This window comes from Eulemur rufifrons, chromosome 24 (genome assembly GCF_041146395.1).
Source record: "Eulemur rufifrons isolate Redbay chromosome 24, OSU_ERuf_1, whole genome shotgun sequence".
Classification (NCBI taxonomy): domain Eukaryota; kingdom Metazoa; phylum Chordata; class Mammalia; order Primates; family Lemuridae; genus Eulemur; species Eulemur rufifrons.
The window spans coordinates 9,453,280-9,475,809 of NC_091006.1; the positions used below are offsets into that span (position 1 = coordinate 9,453,280).

Genomic DNA, 22,530 nt, shown 5'->3' on the forward strand with positions numbered 1-22,530 from the left:
AAAAAAGTCATAATAATTATAATGGCAAAATGGACCATGGCCTTGTATATAATGTTGGATATAGGACTGGGTTAGAAAAGAAACATGGGGCTTTTGAGTGTAGAGCTATTGGTTGTACTCTGTAGGTGATCCAGCTATTGTAAATTTAGATGTATAGAAATATTTGTACTGAATGAGTTTTAGTATAATAAACCCAGTAGTAAGGCAGATTAATAGAAGAGGTGATAGCCTGGGGAAATCCTTACTAAGGAGCTGTCTCTCCATCCTATAGACAAAATAAATACAGAAAGATTAGCAAAAATATCAACATTTTTCTTTTTCTAAACAGATATTTTAGGTCACCTAAAGGCTGGCCCCTCCATTGGGGATTTGGGTCCTCTTTTTTTCATGGGACACCTCTTTACTTTGGTATGATGGACTCAAGGTTTTAATTTTTGACAATTTTAATGAGGTATGAGTTGTTAGAGGCACTTTATAGGGAATCTTCTATTTTTTTTGCTGCCAACCAAAGTTGGGACATGAAAGAGGCCAATTTATGTATAGCGGTTAGCACCTGACCCTCTCATTTGGCATATTGTTTTATTCTGTTGTTTTTTTAAAATTTATGGTTCTATTACCATATATATCGTGGGATGCTAGGGCCACAAAAAATAAGAATCCAACTTCAGACCAGAGGATAAGGGGAAGCCAGGAGCCAAGTGCTGTAGAATAATATTCAAAATGATACTGTGGATTCCAGTACTGAGTGTACTCTGCATTTCAACTCATGTTTCTTTATTTTTTGCATGTTCCCTCTTTTGGATACAATTTTTAAAATATTGTATGTTTTCTTCTTTTGATTCATGTAACAAATGAGTACTTGATACTGCTGAGAGCATCTGATTAAAAAACAAAACAAAACAAAAAATAAGTACTGAACACACATAGAAATTGCTAATCAATGTTAAAGTTGTAAAGATTCAGCAGCAAAGATGCACGTAGCTTACATTCTAGTGGACATCAATTTTAGCATGTTCATCATTACAGTTTAGTAAATGCCTGAACAAACTCTTAGTCTTTCTCAGGCCTGTCTCTTGAATGATAACTCTAACCATCAGACTTCTGAATGAGGTTTTACTGCACCACTTACAAGGATTCTCCACTATGGTGGTCCTGAGACCACTGGGGTATGCTGAGCTATGGCTGAAACACTGACTCTAACTTGAACAAATGATTTCCCTCCTACAAGCCTGGATAAAATTTATCACTAGCATGGATTCTGTGATAAATTATAAGATAAGAACTCACAGTGAATTGCTTACCACATGTCTCACATTTTAATATGTCTCCCCTTTATGAACTCTCAGATGAGATTGTATTCATGAAAACTAAGTGAAGACTTTATTATACATCACATTACTAAAGTATGTCTCCAGTATGGACACTCTGATGAAGTTGAAGACTTGAAGCCAGGTTGAAAGACATACCACACTCCCCATACTTCCATAGTTTCTCTCCCGTGTGGACTCTGGGATGCACACCCAGATTCAAGGGCTGGCTGTAGCCCTTCCCACAGTCCTCACATTTGTACGACTTTTCTACACCATGAACTTTAACTTGGACTTTAAAGTATGAACCATGTACACAGTCCTTCCCACACTCCTCGCATTTCAGTGTTTCCTTGCTGTGTGTCGTCTCTTATGGGTCAAACAAGTTGAGGCCCAGCTGAAGACTTTCCCACACTCCTCACATTTGTATGGCTTTTCTCCAGTGTGGACTCTCTGATGGGAATGAAGTTGTGAATTCTGAGTAAATCTCTTCCCACACTCTTCACATTTGAATGGTTTTTCTCCACTGTGGAGTCTCTGATGTTTCAAAAGACATGAAGCCCAGCCAAAGCTCTTCCCACATTCATTACAATTATAAGGCCTTTCTCCTGTATGGACCCTCTGGTGCATGTCAAGATTAAACTTACTGTTGTAGCCCTTCCCACACTCCTCACATTTATACGGCTTTTCTCCAGTGTGGACTCTCTGATGTGAATGAAGATGTGAATTTTGAGTAAACCTCTTCCCACACTCTTCACATTGGAATGGCTTTTCGCCACTGTGGAGTCTCTGATGTTTCAAAAGACATGGGGCCCGACTGAAGCTCTTCCCACATTCATTACAGTTGTAGAGTTTTTCTCCTGTGTGGACCCTCTGGTGAAAGTCAAGATCCAACCTCCTTTTGTAGCCCTTGCCACACTCTTCACATTTGTATGGCCTTTCTCCACTGTGGGCTCTCTGATGGGAATAGCATTGTGAATTTGTATAAAATCCCTTCCCACATTCTTCACATTTAAATGGTTTTTCTCCATTATGGACTCGCTGATGTTTCAAAAGACTTGAGGACCATCTGAAGGTCTTCCCACATTCTTTACAACTATATGGTTTCTCTCCTGTGTGGACCATCTGATGCTTAAAAAGATCTCGCCTACAAATGAAGCCTTTTCCACACTCCTCACATTTGTATGGTTTCTCTCCAGTGTGGACCATGCAATGACTATTAAGTGCTGATCTCTGACGAAAGCTCTTACCACATGTATGACATCTGAATGGTTTCTCTCCTGTGTGAACCACAGAGTGCCTATTAAGTCTTGATCTACCATGGAAGCTCTTACCACATATATTACATTTGAATGGTTTATCCCCAGTATGGATTCTCTGATGTTCCTGAAGCTGTGAATCATGAATGAAGGCCTTCCCACATTCCTCACAATTATAAGGTTTCTCTCCTGTGTGTAATTTGCAATGAACATTAAGTGCTGATTTACGGCTGAATCCTTTTCCACATTGTTTACATTTGAATGGTTTCTCTCCAGTGTGGACTCTCTGATGAATACGAAGAGCTGAGCTATAACAGAAGCTTTTTCCACACTCATCACATGTGTGAGACTTCTCTCTTGAGTGTAATTGTTGCTGAAGATCAAAGATGGAGACATCATTGAAGGAGTGTTTACACTCATTACCCTGGTAAGTCTTCTGTCCTATGTGAATAAGAGATAGTCCTGTCTCAGTCTGGTAGGAGACATCACCTTGTTTGGAGAACTGAGAGCTATTTATCATGGAATATTGAGACCTGGTTAAATCACTTGCAATTTGTTCCCAGATTTGCTGGCAGGACAACTTTTCATGTGGTTCTGCTTCTGGAACAGTCTCCAACTCAGTTTGGATCTTGCCTCCTATCAGAACACAGAATTAAGAAATGTGAACAAGTAAAGCCTAGATTACCAAGATTTCACACTTAAGACATGGCATGAAACTTTAATGAATACAGAGAACATGCAATTTGTGTTTTCCAAGTACAACATGTTCTGTGGTTTGCATTAGTCCAATTTAGAACCACACCAAGTCTCATGTGTAAAATACTTGATAGAAATAAAAGACTTAATAAAAAATTAATGATACATACACGTTATCTGTTACTGATCCTATAGAATTTTCTCTTCAGTCTAAAATCTTTCATGATAAATTATCAACCTAATAAATTATATACATAATGAAATAGGAATCAAAAGAAACTTTAAGGAAAAGCAATAACATTATCAATACTTGGTATATTTGCAATTGTGTTGTGTATCCTTATAAAGTAAGGAAATTAACCTTACTCAAAAGGAAGGCTAGAAGTTATCCTCAGCATTTGAGAGGTATGCTTAGAATATCATGCCCGAGGAGAATGTCTTCATTTTCTTGAGGCAAACAATGGGTCACTTTGGATTCTAAAACAATATTACTTAGGACTGTGGCCAGCCACTCCTTTGGGGGTTAGGGAGTGGTGCTCACCATGTCAGAAACAAGAACAATGTGATTTAAGGTACGGCTTTAGGTCACATGGAATCAGTGGGTTAGGAGTTTGATTAACCACGTGGGACTCAATCAACCAGTAATGGCTATGTAATGGAGGCCCAATAATTACTCTGGAAATCAAGGCTCATGTGAGTTTCCCTGATTGGCCGTACTCTGTGTCTAATTCACACCTTAATCTTAGGAATGTAACATATTCTGACTCCACAGGGAGAATACAATAGAAGGTCTTCATTTGGTACTTCCCAGGACTGTTTCTTCTTTGATTTTTCTTTTGGCAAAATGTGCATCTTTTCCCTGGAAAAGTCCTAACTTTGAGTATAAAAGTGAATTACTGAATGTAAAAGTAGTAATGGGAAATCCCTGAATTTGCAGTTGGTATGAAGTGAGGGCAGTCTTCTGTAAACTGGCCTTCTAAATTTTGTAGTTGGTTAAACTTGCCTCAATGCTAAATATCAAACACCTAGGAGTGTTTATATCTACATATTCAAAATATTACTGCACAAGAATTTTGTACACATGTATTCTTAATTTTATTTTTCTGTGTTGATATGAATAACTTGGGTATCTGAAATAGGAAAGGAACAGAGAACTACAGTTTTGATGAGAATCTAAAAGGCTGTACCTGACAGGGGTACACAAAGGGGGATGCTCCTGATGAGACAATGAAAGGTGGAAATAATCACTTGAAATTAAAAGAATGCCTGAGGGGTTATGCCTTGGTTGGTTCCATGTGAGGTTATTGGACTCTCTCATTGAAAACAGAGTGCAGAAAATATATAACACAGATAAATAGGCCTTTATTCCCATTTTCAAATTAAAGACTGAAGATTATTAGCGGGCTGTAAAATAAGTTAAAATTTTTCTAACGAGCATTTAGAAACTAGAACGAGAACAGAAATTAGCACATCATCATGACAGCCATGAAAAGTGTCATTACATAAAGTCTCCCATGTACATCTACATCCATGAAAAATGTTTGTCCTGGTTATAATGAAAGATGTGTTTCTTATTATGGCACACACTCATAAAAAGGTTGGAAACTTTGGTCAGGATATTACCAAGTCCTGAATTAAGTAAATTTTTTCCATTGGAAAGATAACTTCTAATGATTGAATCTTGGAAAATATTAATAGGTAAGGGTGTACCTATTGGTGCATATTGGTAAATGGACATATTTAATACACTGTAACTTATAAGAGGTTTTTGGGGAGAAGGGAGAGTCTCTTTCAGAATGTTTATATTTTGAAAGGGCAGTTTTCCAATTCCTTCCAGGTTATAAAGTTCACCAGTTCAAAATACAGTACTAACACTCTATAAAAATAAAGGAAAAAGTATTTAAAATCTGTATTCTTTAACATGTTTAACAATTAAATTTGTATAAAATAGATGCAGAAATATGCATGTTTTTGAAAAAAGATGACCAGAAATATAGGCAACATTCACCTGCGTGATTCATGTCACTCTCATCCTGATTCTTCCCCCTCTAGGAGAAGGAGGGAGAAGCCTGGGGGCAGTGATGTGCATGTATACTTTGGAAAAGGCAAATGGGCTGCAGATGGGAAAATCTGTCAAAAAAAAAAAAGTAGCTGGAAAGTTGTTCGTTGATTGAGACATCAGGAAATTGAGATTTTTCTTTTTTCCCTAATGTAGGGCAGCTGTCTGAGAAGTAGACATCAGAATCCTCATTCAATAAGGATTTCTTCCCAGAAATGAATATATTCCCTATGGAAAGCTCCAAGGTAAGTCACAGGGAAGGCATGTGACTCAGTAGGGTGATGAAAAGAATGCTTAAAAGTTTCCGTGGGATGTGGGTCAGCTGCGCACACAGAACATGCAATCATGCCAAGGGAACCTAAGAAAATTGAAGTTGGGCCGGGCGCGGTGGCTCACGCCTGTAATCCTAGCACTCTGGGAGGCCGAGGTGGGCGGATCGTTTGAGCTCAGGAGTTCGAGACCAGCCTGAGCAAGAGCGAGACCCCATCTCTACTAAAAATAGAAAGAAATTATATGGACAGCTAAAAATATATATAGAAAAAATTAGCCGGGCATGGTGGTGCATGCCTGTAGTCCCAGCTACTCGGGAGGCTGAGACAGGAGGATCGCTTGAGCTCAGGAGTTTGAGGTTGCTGTGAGCTAGGCTGATGCCACGGCACTCACTCTAGCCTGGGCAACAGAGTGAGACTCTGTCTCAAAAAAAAAAAAAAAAAAGAAAAGAAAATTGAAGTTGAACAGGCAGCCACCTGAAGAAAAAATCATGTTCTGCACTCACTCGTTTTCACTCTAGCTTGTGTCTCACTCACTACCTACCTCTATAATTCCTACACACAGTGAATTTCTCCCATCCATTAACTCATTCTTAAGGATAAATAATACATATTTAGATATTTGTCACGTACCAGGACTATTCTAGGTACTAAAAATACAGCCATGAACAAAACAGCTAAAATTCCTCCTCTTATATGTTACATTCCAGGGGTAGAGGTAACAGGTAAACAGAAATATTTGAGACATAGCATAAGACAGGTCAAGAAAAGTAAAAATAGAACATTATTTTTAATAGGGTAGTTGCAGACAGCCTTTCTTATGGTATGAAAACTGAGCAGAGACTTGAATAATCTTAAGGAAAGGCCAGACGGTTTTGAGGAGAACAATTATTCCATCAAAAGAAGAGCAAGTAAGGGCTCCGAGGCAGAAGCTTCTGTGGTAGACAGAATAATGCTTCCTGGAAGATGCCCACACCCAATCCCCACGACCTAGGAACATGTTATGTTACACAGCAAGGGGAATTAAGGTTGTAGATGCAATCAAGGTCACTACTCAGCTAGCCAGAAAATAGAAAGATCATCCTGGGTGATGGGGGATTGACGAATACAATCACAAGGGCCTGAAAGGCGCAAGACGGAGGCATAGCAGAGGGACACATGGAGCGTGACTGTGGCAGAATCGTCAGAGATGCAAAGTTGCTGCCTTTGAAGATGGAGGAAGGGAAGTAAGAGCTGAGAAGTGTGGACGGTCCCTAGACACTGATAAACCACAGTGAAAGTTTCTCCCCAGGAACATCTAGAAAGAAACAAACCCCAACAGACACCTTGATTATTGCCCAGTGAGACTTCAGGCCTAAAACAGAAAGGTAATAACTGTTTGTTGTTTAATCCATTAAGTTTGTGGTAATTGGTTATGAACAATAAGTAATACAGTGTCCTTGGCAGGACAGAGAAACAGCAGGGAGGACAATGTGGCTGGAAAAAACAGAGCAAGAGAGAGGACAGGAGCTGTAGTCAGAGAGGCAGTGGGGGACGAAGAGCAGACCACACGGTCCCTAAAAGCCACTAGAAGAGGTGGTAACTTTAATATAAATAAGAAGCCTTTATAAAGGCTGTTGAGCCCAAGAATGGCAACCTGACTTACATTTCCTAAGGATCACTCAGCTGCTATGAGAACAGATGCCAGCGTGGGAGCAGAGCAACCAGCCAGAAGGTGGTTGTAATAATCCAGGAAGGAGGTTTGGCAGTTTAGCCCAGGGCGATGGAAATGGACATGGACAGAAGCAAACAGATGGGAGAGACACGTGCAAAGATGCACACATGCTTGGTTTGTACCTGAATTCCCTTCCCTATGGGCTGCTGTCTTTGGCATCCAAAATGTTTCTTCCCTTAGGAAGGGGAACGTATCTCGGTTGAATGGTTGATGTCCTGTGAACATTCAAAGTCACATGCTTAATCCCAACACATCCCAAGTAAAATCTAAGTAGAATTTACTAAAAATTTGGATTCCCATTGTACATGCAAACTTGAACACCCTAAGGAACAAAGTCATTCCTGGGGCTTGACATTCTGTTGCAGAGGGCACCTGTCCCTACCCACTGAGAGCAGGTTCCTGAAGTTCTCCAGTGTCACATCTCGGTACAGTTTCCTCTGGGCAGAGTCAAGCAACCTCAACTCTTCGTCGGTGAAGACCACAGCCACGTCCTTGAACGTCACTGCCTCCTACAACATCAAATAGACACAACCTTAATCTTATGTCCAGTGATTACTGGAAGAGGGCAGCACTGAGCAGGTGCAGAGGACAGGTGGGAAGTTGTTCTGGATGCTGAGAGATGTAGATCAACTCACAGATTGATCCCACTCATTCTGTCTCTATCCTGACAATGACACACACTGATTTTCCTGAGCTCCACCAGAGGTGCAATGCTGAAAAAAGAAGTCCTGTATTTCTACTTTGTGCATTGATTGAGCCTACTTGTAAACAACCCTCTCGGACTCTAAATGTTGCATTTTCAGCTACACATATTTAGGTTTCAATGAATCTTGCCAATTGCCCCAGCAACATTTAGCAATTTGGTCCCAGCCTTGTTTGATAATGCCCATTGTTCCCCTCTCTCAACATCGAGCCATGGATGCTATCACTTTCCGTCAATATGTTTGTCAAACTAACAAGCTTATGGTGACACATGTGGGACAGCTATGCAGTGGATCCTTTGTACATTCAAGAAATGAACTACATACATTAATTGCAGCAGTCAATGTCATGATCTACAGCCAGCATGCCTCAGAGCACATCCCAAGTTTCTGTCACTTCCCAGTCAGGTGGCCTTGGACAAGCTGGCCTAAACTTTCCTGTCTGTAAAATGATTATCTCATGATATAGTTTTTTAAAGAATTAAGCAAGGGAATATATGTAGCACTGGGAAAAGTGTGTGGCACAAACTAAGTTCTTAATAAACATTAGCTATTTTTATTACTTTTTATTATACCTATCATTATGGTTATCTGTTTCATCTTATTTCATGTCTGTATGGTATTCCAGGGAACGGATCTATTTTTACTCTTAAGAATGAAAACTTAATTTTACATATTTTTCATTATTACCAATTCTGTAAAGCAGCGGCCCCCAACCTTTTTGGCACCAGGGGCTGGTTTCATGGAAGACAATTTTTCCATGGACTTGGGGCTTGGGGAGATGGCGAGTGATGGGGAGTGGCTATAAATACAGATGAAGCTTCGCTCGCTTGCCCGCTGTTCACCTCTTGCTGTGCAGCCCGGTTCCTAACAGGCCATGGACCGGTACTGGTCCCCCGCCCAGGGGTCGGGGACTGCAGCCATTTTATATAGATCTTACTCTCCCGTGTGATTATTTAAAAGAATTTCAAACAAAAATTAAAATGTCAAAAAAAGAATGTTTTAAAGTGTGATCATACAAGGTAAGATCCTCTCAATTTTTTACCAAACTCCAAAATCTTTCAAGGGGGATACATGTACCCTGATTTTTTATAGGATAGCCAAGAGAAGGTTATCAATTTTCCAATGATTTTGGTAATGTGATTAGGAAGAAGAATGTATTTTACTATTCTCACTTATTTGATCATAAATGAATACCATCAGCCCACCAAATATTTATTGGCTATCTCTATTTCTTCTTTTATACTTTCCTGGTAATGTTGTTTATTCATATTCCTTTGATTTTTTCTTCTCTATTCTGTACATAAGATTCTTATTTTATATTGTGTCTTTTTTAGATATCTAAAGGGTAAATATTTTCACCTTAGGCTGTTGTGTTTTCTAGTAATATTGTGTAAGACATCTTTTGCCATAAGAAATTGAAAGATTTTCTATAACAACTATGATAATAACTGTCCCTGGGTGCCTGGAGAGCTGGGTGCACCTGAGTAGGTGCCACATCGGGAAGAAAACAAGTTACCCCACGGTGGGGACAGAGGGGAGCCGTGCCACCTGTGGATGTCATCACTCAACAGGGTACCCCAGACACCCACACCACAGGGCACAGGCCCCTCAATGGAAACTTCTTTCAGTCTTTCTTTTTCTCTCTTTCATTTGAGCAGAATTCCTGACGCTTGATTTCCTGTCTGAGCCTCAGCAGGTTTCTCCTAGTTTGCATGTTTAAGAGGAAGATGACACTGACAACTGCCTCACTCAGCTGTTCTGAGGAGTGACTGAAGCAACAAAACACAAGTAACTGGAAAATCTTTTGGTATCATGGGCATTTGAAACTAAGGTTACCTATTGCTTTGGGCAAATTCCTTATTCCATAAAAGAATAAGACAATACCAGTAAATAAAGGCATGACTCAAATATGGGGAAAACAGAATCTAGCTCTTCCTGTGTGAAAACCTCCAACAATACACGAGTGAAGCAGCAGTTACAGCCTGTTGTGCTTTGCCATATGTGGGTATTCCATCTGCAAAACAGCCCATGTGACACATGTCAAAAGTACACTTCCAAAATTGAGCTCCTACTTTCTGTGAGTGGTTAGTAACTAAAAATAAAAAGGTGTATCGACTCAATGAGAATATGATGTAACCATAAAAAATGACCATTATATAATACTAAATGAAAAGAGCACAGTTTCAATTAGATGAATATTATGAAAACAAACACAGTTATCAATATATGTGAAGAAGATAAAAACAGCTAATGATGCGAGCAGGGAAGTAGTACGGTGAAAGAATGATCTATGCCTACTATTTTCTCTACTCCATAAAAAAAAAGATCCAAGAAAATGAGAACTAAAACCAAATGCAAAGTCAACACAAAAGAGAGAAAGGAAGCACCTGGCACACAATAGGTGCTCAAATGCCTGTTGTTCTGGAGTCTTCCCAAGACAGAGAAAAACATGTGACAATCTGAGCAGTGACATGGAATTTTAATAGCAAGAGAAGCAAGCCTTACTCACCTTGAATGTGGTCATTTTTTTCCCAACTTCTTGGAATTTCCAGAGTCCTGAGTTATGCAGTGCATGGGAAGGCAAAATTGTGCCTAGAATGTGCCAGGAAAAGACAAGTGAAAGGGTGGCCAGGGATGACACCCACCAACAAGGATATGTATTGTGAATTAGCAGAATGTTCACTGCAGCATTATTCACAGTAATTCAGAACTCAAACAATGAAAATGCCCTCCTACAGGTAAATGGATAGACAAATCGTAGTATATTCATACAATGGAATGTTATTCACCTGTTAAAAGGAATGAAGTACTGACTCATGCTACAACATGCATGTACCTTGGAAACATTATGCAAAATTAAAGAAGCCAATCACAAAGGACCACATATGGTATGATTCCATTTTTATGAAATGTCCAGAGTAGGTAAATGTATATATAGAGAGAAAGCTGGTTAGTGGTTGCTCTGGATTTCAGATGAGAATGAGGTTTAACTGTAAGTGGGTAGGAGGAGTCCAATTGGGTGATGATAATGATTTAAACTGAATTATAGTGATGGTTCCTCCAGTTGGCAAACTTTCTAAAGATCATTGGATGTACACCTGAAAGAAGTAAGTTTTATGATATGTAAAGTATACCTCAATAAATTTGGAAAAAAATAATTGTTAATGTTCATGTCATTTAAAATGCTTAACATCTAACCATCAGGAAAATGCAAATTAAAACTACAATGAGATACCACCTTACTCTTATCAGAATGGCCATTACTGAAAAGTCAAAAAACAATAGTTGCTGGTGTGGATGCAGAGAGAAACGAATGCTTATACACTGTTGGTGGGACTGCAAATTAGTACTACCTCTGTGGAAAACAGTATGGAAATTGCTCAAAGAAATAAATGTAGACCTACCATTTGATCCAGCAATCTCACTGCTGGGTATCTACCCAAAGAAAAAGAAGTCACTTTATCAAAAAGACACCTGCACTCAAATGTTTACTGCAGTACAATTCACAATTGCAAAGATGTAGAATCAACCTATGTGCCCTTCAATTCATGAGTGGATAAAGAAAATGTGATACATGTATACCAGGGAGTACTACTTAACCATAAAAAGGAATGAAGTAATGTCATTTGCAGCAACATGGATGTAACTGGAGACCATTGTCCTAAGTCAAGTATCCCAGGAATGGACAACCAAACACCATATGTTCTCACTAATATGTGGGAGCTAATATTAATAGATAGGTACACACGGGCACAAAGTGATATAAAGGACCAAGAAGGTGGGAGGATGGGGGGGGCGTGGAATGAAAACTTATCTATTGGGTACAATGAACACTATGCTGGTGATGGACACACCAAAAGCTCTGACTTAAGCATTATATAAGATATCTACATAATAAAAATACCTGTACTCCTTTAATTAATATTTTAAAAAACTCAAAAAAAAAATTCCCAACTCAGAAGTCAGGCAATAATATAAATAAATAAATAAATAAGAGTATGAAAATGTGACAACTAAAGGCAATGCATAAAACTGGACTTTGAATAGGTGTGGGGGTGAAGGGTTCGGTAGGGGACAGTTATAAGAATTTTACGGCCGGGCGCGGTGGCTCACGCCTGTAATCCTAGCTCTCTGGGAGGCCGAGGTGGGCGGATTGTTTGAGCTCAGGAGTTCGAGACCACCCTGAGCAAGAGCGAGACCCCATCTCTACTAAAAATAGAAAGAAATTACATGGACAGCTAAAAATATATATAGAAAAAATTAGCCGGGCATGGTGGTGCATGCCTGTAGTCCCAGCTACTCGGGAGGCTGAGACAGGAGGATCGCTTGAGCTCAGGAGTTTGAGGTTGCTGTGAGCTAGGCTGACGCCACGGCACTCACTCTAGCCCGGACAACAAAGTGAGACTCTGTCTCAAAAAAAAAAAAAAAAAGAATTTTACATGAAAAACAGAACAAATTTAAACATGGAACTGCAGATTAGATAACATGATGTTATATAATGTTATCTAGCACTATCTAATAGACAACACAATTAACCACTGTTATTAGTCTTCTAATAGAGATCTAATATTTAATACATAACATTATCTAGTATAATATCTAACATTATCTAATATGTTCTGTGACACCCTTTAGCCAGCCCTTCCTAAATACCTCTTACCAAGACACCTCCATGATTACCCTGCTATACGGGCTTCTTTGCTGCAGAAAACTACGTCAAGCTGTCTCTACAGGTATGTTCCTGGTGGTATTTGGATGGCAGCCATCAGCAAACAGGCAAAATGTAAACAAGTGGCAAATTTGGGTAGAATTTATGAGAATTCCTTATACTATATTTGTAACTTTATTACAGCTTTGAAATGATATAAAAATAAAGTTTTAAAATATCAGGAAATAGTCATAGGAATAATAATAATGGGAATAATAAGGATGAGATGATATAACATAGCAGTTCACTAGTTTATTCTCTCTTGGTCGTGTTTGGAAATTTTCATAGTTAAACAGATAAGGGGAAAACATTAAGAATAATATAAAAATTTGTAATGGTCATAAACAAATATACGAGTATACACAAAGAAAGATTAATTAGAAGCTTATAGTTATTATCTTTATACCCCGATTCATGAGTAATAAAATTTTTTTCTTAATACAGAAAATTGCTCCTTTTCTATTAAAAATAGAATGTTCCACAATGATATGGTTGTATAAGAATACAAAATATTTGTAATAAATGAAACAAAATAGCCAACAAGATTTTTTAAAACTCCTAGACAAGTCCAAGCCCAAAAGCCTAGTTCTCAAGGTCCCTTCCATCAAGTCCTAACTTAATTTCCCCACCTGATTCCAGCTAGTTCCTACAGCCCAATGAGAATGTATCCAAGAAATTATTATATCAACTCAGGCCCGAGATTGGACTGCCTGGGTTCCAATCCCAGCTTGGCCTCTTACTATAATACTAATAGTTGGGTAACTATGCGCAAATAACTTGTGCTCCCTCTGTCACACTCTTTTTTTTTTTGAGACAGAGTCTCACTCTGTTGCCAGGGCTAGAGTGCCGTGGAGTCAGCCTAGCTCACTGCAACCTCAAACTCCTGGGCTCAAGCAATCCTCCTGCCTCAGCCTCCCGAGTAGCTGGGACTACAGGCATGCGCCACCATGCCCGGCTAATTTTTTTCTCTATATATTTTTAGCTGTCCAAATCATTTCTTTCTATTTTTAGTAGAGACGGGGTCTCACTCTTGCTCAGGCTGGTCTCGAACTCCTGAGCTCAAACAATCCGCCCGCCTGGCCTCCCAGAGTGCTAGGATTACAGGCGTGAGCCACCACGCCTTGACCACTCTCATCTTTAAGACGGAAAAAAGCAGTACTTCTCCAGAGAGCCACGGTGTGGCATAAACTATTTATTTATATTAAGGCCTTGGAATGAAGTTAGCAATTAAGACTTAATTATTGGCCGGGCGCGGTGGCTCATGCCTGTAATCCTAGCACTCTGGGAGGCCGAGGTGGGAGGATCATTTGAGCTCAGGAGTTGGAGACCAGCCTGAGCAAGAGCGAGACCCCGTCTCTACTAAAAATAGAAAGAAAATTATATGGACAGCTAAAAATATATATAGAAAAAAATTAGCCAGGCATGGTGGCGCATGCCTGTAGTCCCAGCTACTCGGGAGGCTGAGGCAGGAGGATTGCTTGAGCCCAGGAGTTTGAGGTTGCTGTGAGCTAGGCTGACGCCACGGCACTCACTCTAGCCTGGGCAACGGAGTGAGACTCTGTCTCAAAAAAAAAAAAAAAAAAAAAAAAGAGTTAATTATTATCAATAACCATGTCCAAGGATACATCCTATACATTCTCAGTTGAGGTGAACATATCTACAAAGGAAACAAGCTAAGTACCACTCACATAGAGCTTTGCTTTCAGTAGCCGACAAGTCACTTTGCGCAGTCCTCTTTGAAAAGTCAGGGTAGGGAAAGAGAAAGCGGTGAAACACCGGGACCGTGTCGTCACCTTCGATAAAAGTTAAATGCTCCCCGCTCCCTTTGTGGGAGATGGAGCAACCCTCCCCTTCCTAAAATGAGGTCAGAAGTCGTCTGTGCTTATCCAGCGTCCTGCAGGCATCAGAGAGAAGGCCTGGGCCACTGCAGCTGGAGCTCTGACCCCAACCCGGGGACCTGACCGCTTCGTGGGAAATCAACAAGAGATCACCACTCATCACTTGACAGGAACTGTTTTAAGGCTTTCGTTTTTACTACCTCTTTCAGGTCCCAAAACACTTCTATTAGGAAGTTCCTAATATCTCCATTTTAAAGAACAACAACGGGAAGTACAGGCAGATTAAATAACACCTTAACTTTATAATGCGAGAAAATGTCCTCACATGTGGAGTGGAGGAAGACGGGCCGGACTAGCTGAGAGCCCAGGAAACCCTCAAACCAGGCAAGATGCCACACGACCGAGTCCCAAACTCCCCCAGAGAGCGAGGGCAGCCTCAAATACAAGACGGGAACGAAAACAGCCACCCTTGCCCCTTCCAAACCTCTGCTTTCCTCCGAGGCTTCTTTTCCCCTAAATCGATCGCCAGTTTGCTGAGGATCCAAAGCGGACGTCCAGAAAGTTCAGAAAGGCCTGCATGGGGGGACTGACTCCAACTGCCAGGGATAAAACCGTAGCAACCGCAGTCCGCGAGACCGCCGAGCGTCTGGACTACACTTCCCAGGATTCCCCTCTGCCTGAGCGCAAGTGACAGCGACCCCACCGAGCGAATGAGTACACGCCTCTGAATGCCGAAGGGGAAACGGCCATAGTCTCACCCTGCGGGGAAAGTGTCGTTTTAAGTGCACGCAGCTTGTTGACTACACTTCCCGCAATGCCCAAGGGAAACTCACGGGACCCCCGAGCGCTTGGTCCACAATATGGACTGTCATGTTGAGAGTCGTCCTTGCTTCTCTTCCTGAGTCCCTCAAAGTAGAAAATATTGAATAGACATGACTTCCTTGAGTCTGAATGGCTCCAATTATGACAGGAGTATTATTGGAAACTGAACAAGGGACAAGGTAATAATCTTCAAAGAATTAAGTTTTGCCAGTCTAGAGGTAATAAATGGTAACTAAATGTAGTTTCATTTGTATTTCTTGTTTTGTACATAAAATGAAACATCTTTGCATGTTTTCAGTTGCCATTCTTACATATTTTTTGTAAATTGTCTAAATGTTCTGCTCACATTTCTATTGAGTTTTGAGTCTTTTCCCCTTAATTTTAAGTATAATTTATGTATTCATGATATTAACATTTTCTCTTGCAAATATTTTCTCAATGAAAAAGTTTGTTTTCTCTTTTACTTTGTTATTTTTAACTATGCAAAACATTTTTAACATAGTTTTTATTATTATAAAAACACTTTTATTGAGGTGTAATGCACAAACATGACATTGACCATTTTAAAATATATAATTCAGTGGCAATGGTATCTAGTACAAATACAAAGTTGTGGAACATTTTCATTACCCCAGAGAAAACCCCCTATCCTCTAAGCAGTCATTCACATTGTCCTTAGCCCCTATCCCTAGCAAACACCAATCTTTCTGCTTGTTGAAAACCTATGTTGAATATTTCATATAAATGGAATCATAAGCTGTGGAACATTTGTTTCTGGCTTCTTTCACTTAGCATCGTGCTTTTAAAGTTCATTCATATGATAGCATATATCAGTTCTTCATTCCTTTTTATAGATGAATAATATTGTATGTTCATACTATAGTTTATCACTTCATCCATTGATGGACATTTGGGTTCTTTATTTTTATTTTTTTTATTCTTGTTTCAGCATATTGTGGGGGTACAAAAGTTTAGGTTATGTATATTGCCCTTACTCCCCCACCCCCTGAGTCAGAGCTTCAAACGTGTCCATCTCCTAGACAGTGCACATCGCACTCATTATGTATGTATGTACCCCTCCCCTCCCCCACCCACATCTGCCCGACACCCAATCAATGTTATTCCTAAATGTGCTCTCTCTTTTTTTTTTTTTTTTTTTTTTTTTGAGACAGAGTGTCGCTTTGTTGCCCTGGCTAGAGTGAGTGCCCTGGCTTTAACCTAGCTCACAGCAACCTCAAACTCCTGGGCTTAAGCGATCCTACTGCCTCAGCCTCCCGGGTAGCTGGGACTACAGGCATGCTCCACCATGCCCGGCTAAATTTTTCTATATATATTTTAGTTGGCCAGATAATTTCTTTCTATTTTTAGTAGAGACGGGGGTCTCGCTCTTGCTCAGGCTGGTCTCGAACTCCTGACCTCGAGCGATCCACCCGCCTCAGCCTCCCAGAGTGCTAGAATTGCAGGCGTGAGCCACCTCGCCCGGCCCTAAATATGCTCTTCAGTGATGATCAGTGAAACCAGTTTGATGGTGAGTACATGTGGTGCTTATTTTTCCATTCTTGGGATACTTCACTTAGTAGAATGGGTTCCAACTTTTTCCAGGAAAATACAAGAGGTGCTATATCACCATTGTTCATTTGGGTTCTTTACAACTTTAGTCTGTTGTGAATAATGCTGCTGTAAACATTCGTGTACAAGTATTTGTTTCATTGCCATGTGAAATTATTGATTCATATGATAATTCTGTAACCTGCTCCATAAGCAAGAAAACTTTTTTTTTTTTTTTGAGACAGAGTCTCACTCTGTTGCCCAGGTTAGAGTGCCGTGGCGTCAGCCTAGCTCGCAGCAACCTCAAACTCCTGGGCTCAAGTGATCCTCCTACCTCAGCCTCCCAAGTAGTTGGGACTACAGGTGCCCGACACCACGCCCAGCTAATTTTTTATATTTTCAGTAGACACAGGGTCTCACTCTTGCTCAGGCTGTTCTCCTGAGCTCAAGCGATCCTCCCTCCTAAGCTTCCCAGAGTGCTAGGATTACAGGCATGAGCCACTGTGCCCGGCCCAAGAAAACATTTTTATAGCTTTTTTTGTTTGTAGTTCTCTTATGTTTCAAGTTCCCAGGCCAATAAGATTTGCTGACCAGAACTTTGTAACTTTTTGTTGCACTGATGCATTCCCTTTTGAGTTTCTTTCCCAGAAACAGCAGAGCCTCCTTGCAGCCACTAGATAACTACAAAGCCTTACACCACCTGTTTGTCCAGAGAACACTAGATAAGCAACACCCCACCACAGATTGTGCCAAAGGACTCACTGAGCCTACACACAAGGCTAAAAGAATGACCAATGTTAAGCTCTAGCTCATTATAATACTAAAATCCCCACCCTGGGAGGGACTTATCCACCATTTTTTCATCATGGGATGGATGTACTGGCATGATTTCTCACTGCACTTGTGTGCCCTGCACTCTAGCCCAAACACATAATGATGCTCATTCCCCTAATGCCATTATTCATTTCCCCTCCAGGAAACCCCCGACCCTGTTGATCAGGGAGGCAGATTTGAGGCAGTCCATACCTCCCCTTCCCGGTAGACAGGTCCACTGTAATAAATCCTTTACTCCTTGACAATCCTCTTTGTCTCAGTAATTGGCTTTCTGTGGGGAGAGCAACAGGGAATCCCCCTTGTGGGTTCATTAACGGTTTTTGGAATTAGCTCGTAATTGGTGGAAGGAAAGGAGAGGGCTGGAAAGAAAGTCTTCAAGCACGGGCAGTTGTGTCTTCATGGGTCACATGTGCAAATTCAGGGTGAATTAGTATGAAATGTGAACAAAAATAAGATCTTAAGCCCCCTGCGAACTGACTGAATGGACCCCCCTTTTGGCCAACAGGACCCCAGAAATATCCTAAAGCTGAGTTGCTGGCCATGAGAAGGGAAGACAGACATGCCTCTCCACATGCCCCCCCTCCCTTATTTGAAATATTCTTTGGAACTCATTAACAGGCCTAAGGCTATATAAGACAAAAGCTTAAACACTCCAGCAGGTCATCGATTTACTTAACAGATCACTTAGGTCTGAGTATATGTCCAGTGGCTTGTCTCTGATTACGACTTCCTTATTTTAAAACATTTCAAGACTTTAGACAAAGCTTCATTTCTCTAACCAATTATATCAAAGAACCTTTAAACCCAACAATAATCTGTAATCCCCTGCTTCGAGATGTCCTGCTTTTTGGGGCCAAACCAATGTACAGCTTCCATGTATTGATTAATGACTTTACATGTAATTCGTGTCTCCCTAAAAGGTATAAAACCAAACTGTAACCCAACCACAGCAAGACCATTTGCTCAAGGCTTCTTTGGTGTGGCTCTCTGGGCAGTGGTGGCATATATTCAGCTCAGAATAAACGTCTTTAAATTATTTTACAGAGTTTGGGTTCTTTTCTAGTGACAGAAACATGCAGCAGAAATTTGGGCTGTGATAACAGCAATCTCACTCTATGCAGACTCAAGTTGGCCATATTGGTTCCAACCAATTTCAGCCAGTATTATTTTACAAGCTCAGGGTGTTTCAGCATTTCAACAAGTCGTTTCTTTTCTTATTTACCACCCTGCAAGCTCAAGAATTTCTGTTAGTCACTGGTTCTTTTTAACTGTTTGGGGCACAGCTTCATATTAAATATTTTCTTTTGGAGACTCACGGAGAGCTAATGACCCAACTCTGAGTTTTAACAGTAAACACATTATTGATTAGTTCCACTCGGGCACTGCGGGAAGTGTAGTCAAGGAGCTCCAGGTACTCGTGAAACTTCCCTAGAAGAGTGAGACTACGGATGTTTTTCCCTCAGTATTCACAAGACTATGCGCCAGACTCTCTTTGGGGTCTGCTAAAGCAGAGGGGGTCCAGGGAATTCTGGGAAGTGTAGTCCAAATGCTCTGTGGCGTTACAGTCACTTCCGCTCAAGGGGGTGGAAATCCACGGAATTCTGGGAAGTGTAGTCCAGACGCTCTGCGGCGCCCCAGGCACTTCCGCTCCAGGAGTGTGAGGTTGCCACGGTTTTTGTCAGTGGTAGTTTGGGGGAGTTCCGTATCTTGCAGGCCTGTCTAAATTCCCTGCATGTACGCTTTGGATCCTCACCGAATTGGTGATCGATTTAGGGGAAAAGAAGTCTCGACGGAGAGTGGAGGTTTGGAGGTGCGAGGGCGGCGGTTTGCTATCTCGAAGCGCAGCCTTGTGGCGTTTGGGGTGGTCCTCGCGTCCCCGGGGAAGTGTGGAACTTGGTCGTGTCCCATCTCGCCTGGTTTTAGGGTTTTCGTAACTCTGAGCTCCCTCCATCTGCCTCTCTCCACCCCACGCGTGAAGCCAGTTAATAGTATAACGTTGGGGGTGTTACTTAATCTCCCTGTAACTCCCATTCCTGTTCTTTAAAATGGGGATATTAGGAGCACCTTATTATAATAAAATTGTTTTGGTAGTCAGACGAGGTAGTTAAAATGAAAGCTTTAAAGCAGTGTGATGTAACGTGATGAGTAGAGATCTCTTGTTATTGTTAATCTGCCGGGAAGCGGTCAGGTCCCCTCCTTGGGGTCAGAGCTGCAGTGGCCCTGGCCCTTCTCTCTCATCCCTGTAGGACGCTGGATAATCCTGGACGCCTTCTGACCTCTTTTTAGGAAGGAGGGGGTTAGTTCCATCCTCCATGAAGGGAGGGGAGCATTTACCTTTTATTGAGGACGGCGGTATGGGGTATTTCACAGCTTTCTCTTTCCCCAGCCTGACTTTCAAAGAGAACTGCAAGGGGTGACTTCTTGGCTACTGAAAGCTAAGCTCTACGTGAGCGGTACTTGGCTTCTTCCTTTTACAGAGATGTTCACCTCAACGGAGAATGTACAGGGTGTGTCCTCAGGCATGAGTGTTGATAATAATTAAGTCTTAATTGCTAACATTATTCTGAGGGTTTTAATAAATAAATACATTTATGCCACACCATGGCTTTTTGGAGAGGTACTGCTTTTTTTCATTTTAAAGATGAGAGTGAGACACAAAGCACATAGTCACCTACTAGTAAGAGGGAGCTGGGTTTGGAACCTGGGCAATCTGGGTCCTGACCCTGAGTTGATAATCTCTTTAATACGTTTTTGTTGAGGTGTAGGAACTTGCTGGCATCAGGTGGGGAAAGTTAAGTTAGGACTTGATTGAAAGGAACTTGAGAGCAAGGCTCATGGGCTTGGGTTTCTCTATGAGTTTTTCAAAGTTGTCAACTGTTTTGTTTCACTTCTTACAAGTATTTTGCATTGTTATAGAACCATATCATTGTAGAGCATTCAGAAATTAGAGAAATATGACTAGAAAAAAAATTTTTAATCACTCATAGATCCAGGATGAAAAGATAGTCATTGTTAAGCTTCCTTTGCATTTCTTTTTTAGTCTTTGTGTATATTTGTGTATTTATTTATGAATATTTTAACTAAATTTTTATCATTTTTTAATGTATTTTCCCCTTATCCATTTAACTATGGGAATTTCCAAACACGGTTAAGAGAGAATAAGCTCGTGAACTGCCATGTTGTAGCATGTTCATCCTTATTATTCTCACAGGTATTATAATTCCAATGACTGTTTGCTGACACTTTTCAAATTTTAACTTTTGTTGAATTGGAAACCTGTAGAAAAGTTGCAAAAATAATATAAGTAATTCTCATATACTCCTTACCCAAATTTACCAGTTTTTTATGTACTGCCTGTTTTCTCTGTTGATGCCCATCAGCAAATATCACCAGGAACATACCTGTAACCAGACACAGCTTACTGTAGCTTTTGTACAGCAAGGAAGCCCGCATTCTGGGGTAGTCATGGGGTGTCTTGGTAAGAGGCATTTAGAAAGGGCTGGTTGTAGAGTTTCACATAACATATTAAATATGTGATATCTATTAAAAGACTACTAAAAGTAGTTAATAGTGTTATCTTTTTCATAGTGCTAGATAACGTATTAGATAATATGTCTAATGTGCAGGTTCCCATTTACTTTTGTTCTATGTTTTAAGTCCTTATAACTGTACCCATGCCCCCACCCTCCACACACAATCCCGTTCAAAGTTGAATTTTATATATTGCTTTTATAATAGTCACGTTTTTGTTGTCTTTTTAAAATTATTTTTCTTTATTATGGGTACTTAATAGTTGTATATATATTTATAGGTTATATGTGATGTTTTGATACAAGCATACAATGTATATTAATCCAATCTAGTGTAATTGGGGTATCCATCACCTCAAACATTTATCATTTCTTTGTGTTAGAAAGATTCCAATTCCACTCTTTTAGTTATTGTAAAGTATACCATGACTTATTGTTGACTATGGTCACTTCATTGTGCTGTCAAATATTGTTCACCCTATCTATCTAATTACATTTTTGTACCCATTAACCATCCCCACTTCTCCCCCACCAAAAGTCTTCTTTAATCTTGAAGGATATCATAACCTTTTCAAAATTATTGTTATTTATCCTTGATATTTCTCAAGTGTATGGGCAGGTTGTTTTGGAGAAAGATGTTCATTTGGAGTTTGTCCGATGTATTTCACATTTAGGTTCAGATTATGCATTGTTGGTGGGGATATCACCATGCACTGTTGGTGAAGGGTCCTTTTGACTGCAACATAACAGGGGCCAATAATGTCAGTTTATCCTATTATCCGTGATCTCAATTTTGTTCACTTGGCCAGAGTTATGTCAGATTTCTCCATTGTAAAGTTACTATTTAATACTTTTTGTACTAATAAAGTTTTTTATGGAGACATCCATTTATTAGTGGGCATTCTACTGTAAAGATGGCCTTCCTCTTCTCCTCCATTTGCTTATTCATTCATTTAAATATAAGTACTTTATCAGTATAGAGTCAGAATTGGATTTCAATTTCAATGACATGTAGCTGAACAATTATTTTTTCCAACTTTATTAAAGTGTATTTTACATATCATAGAATTCATCCATATTATGTGTACAATTCAGTGATCTTTAGGAACTTTACTGAGCAGAATAACCCTCACCATAATTCAGTTTAAATCATTTTCAACCCACATTTAGACTTTGCATGCCCACTTATTGTTAGTCCTTTTTTCACCTTACATATACAGGGACCACCTACCTACTTTTTCA

The 22,530-nt window shown here is 40.2% G+C and overlaps 1 protein-coding gene across 1 annotated transcript; it reads right to left on the reverse strand.

The window, feature by feature from the left end:
• Nucleotides 1-1,365: 1,365 nt before the first annotated feature.
• On the reverse strand, nucleotides 1,366-14,568 carry LOC138374378 (zinc finger protein 224-like). The gene is given in 6 exon segments (XM_069457167.1): nucleotides 1,366-1,655; nucleotides 1,658-3,202; nucleotides 7,427-7,519; nucleotides 7,687-7,813; nucleotides 10,518-10,600; nucleotides 14,405-14,568. Coding segments are annotated over 5 exon segments (2,037 nt in total). The 5' UTR covers nucleotides 10,533-10,600; nucleotides 14,405-14,568; the 3' UTR covers nucleotides 1,366-1,398.
• Between the last annotated feature and the right edge of the window lie 7,962 nt (nucleotides 14,569-22,530).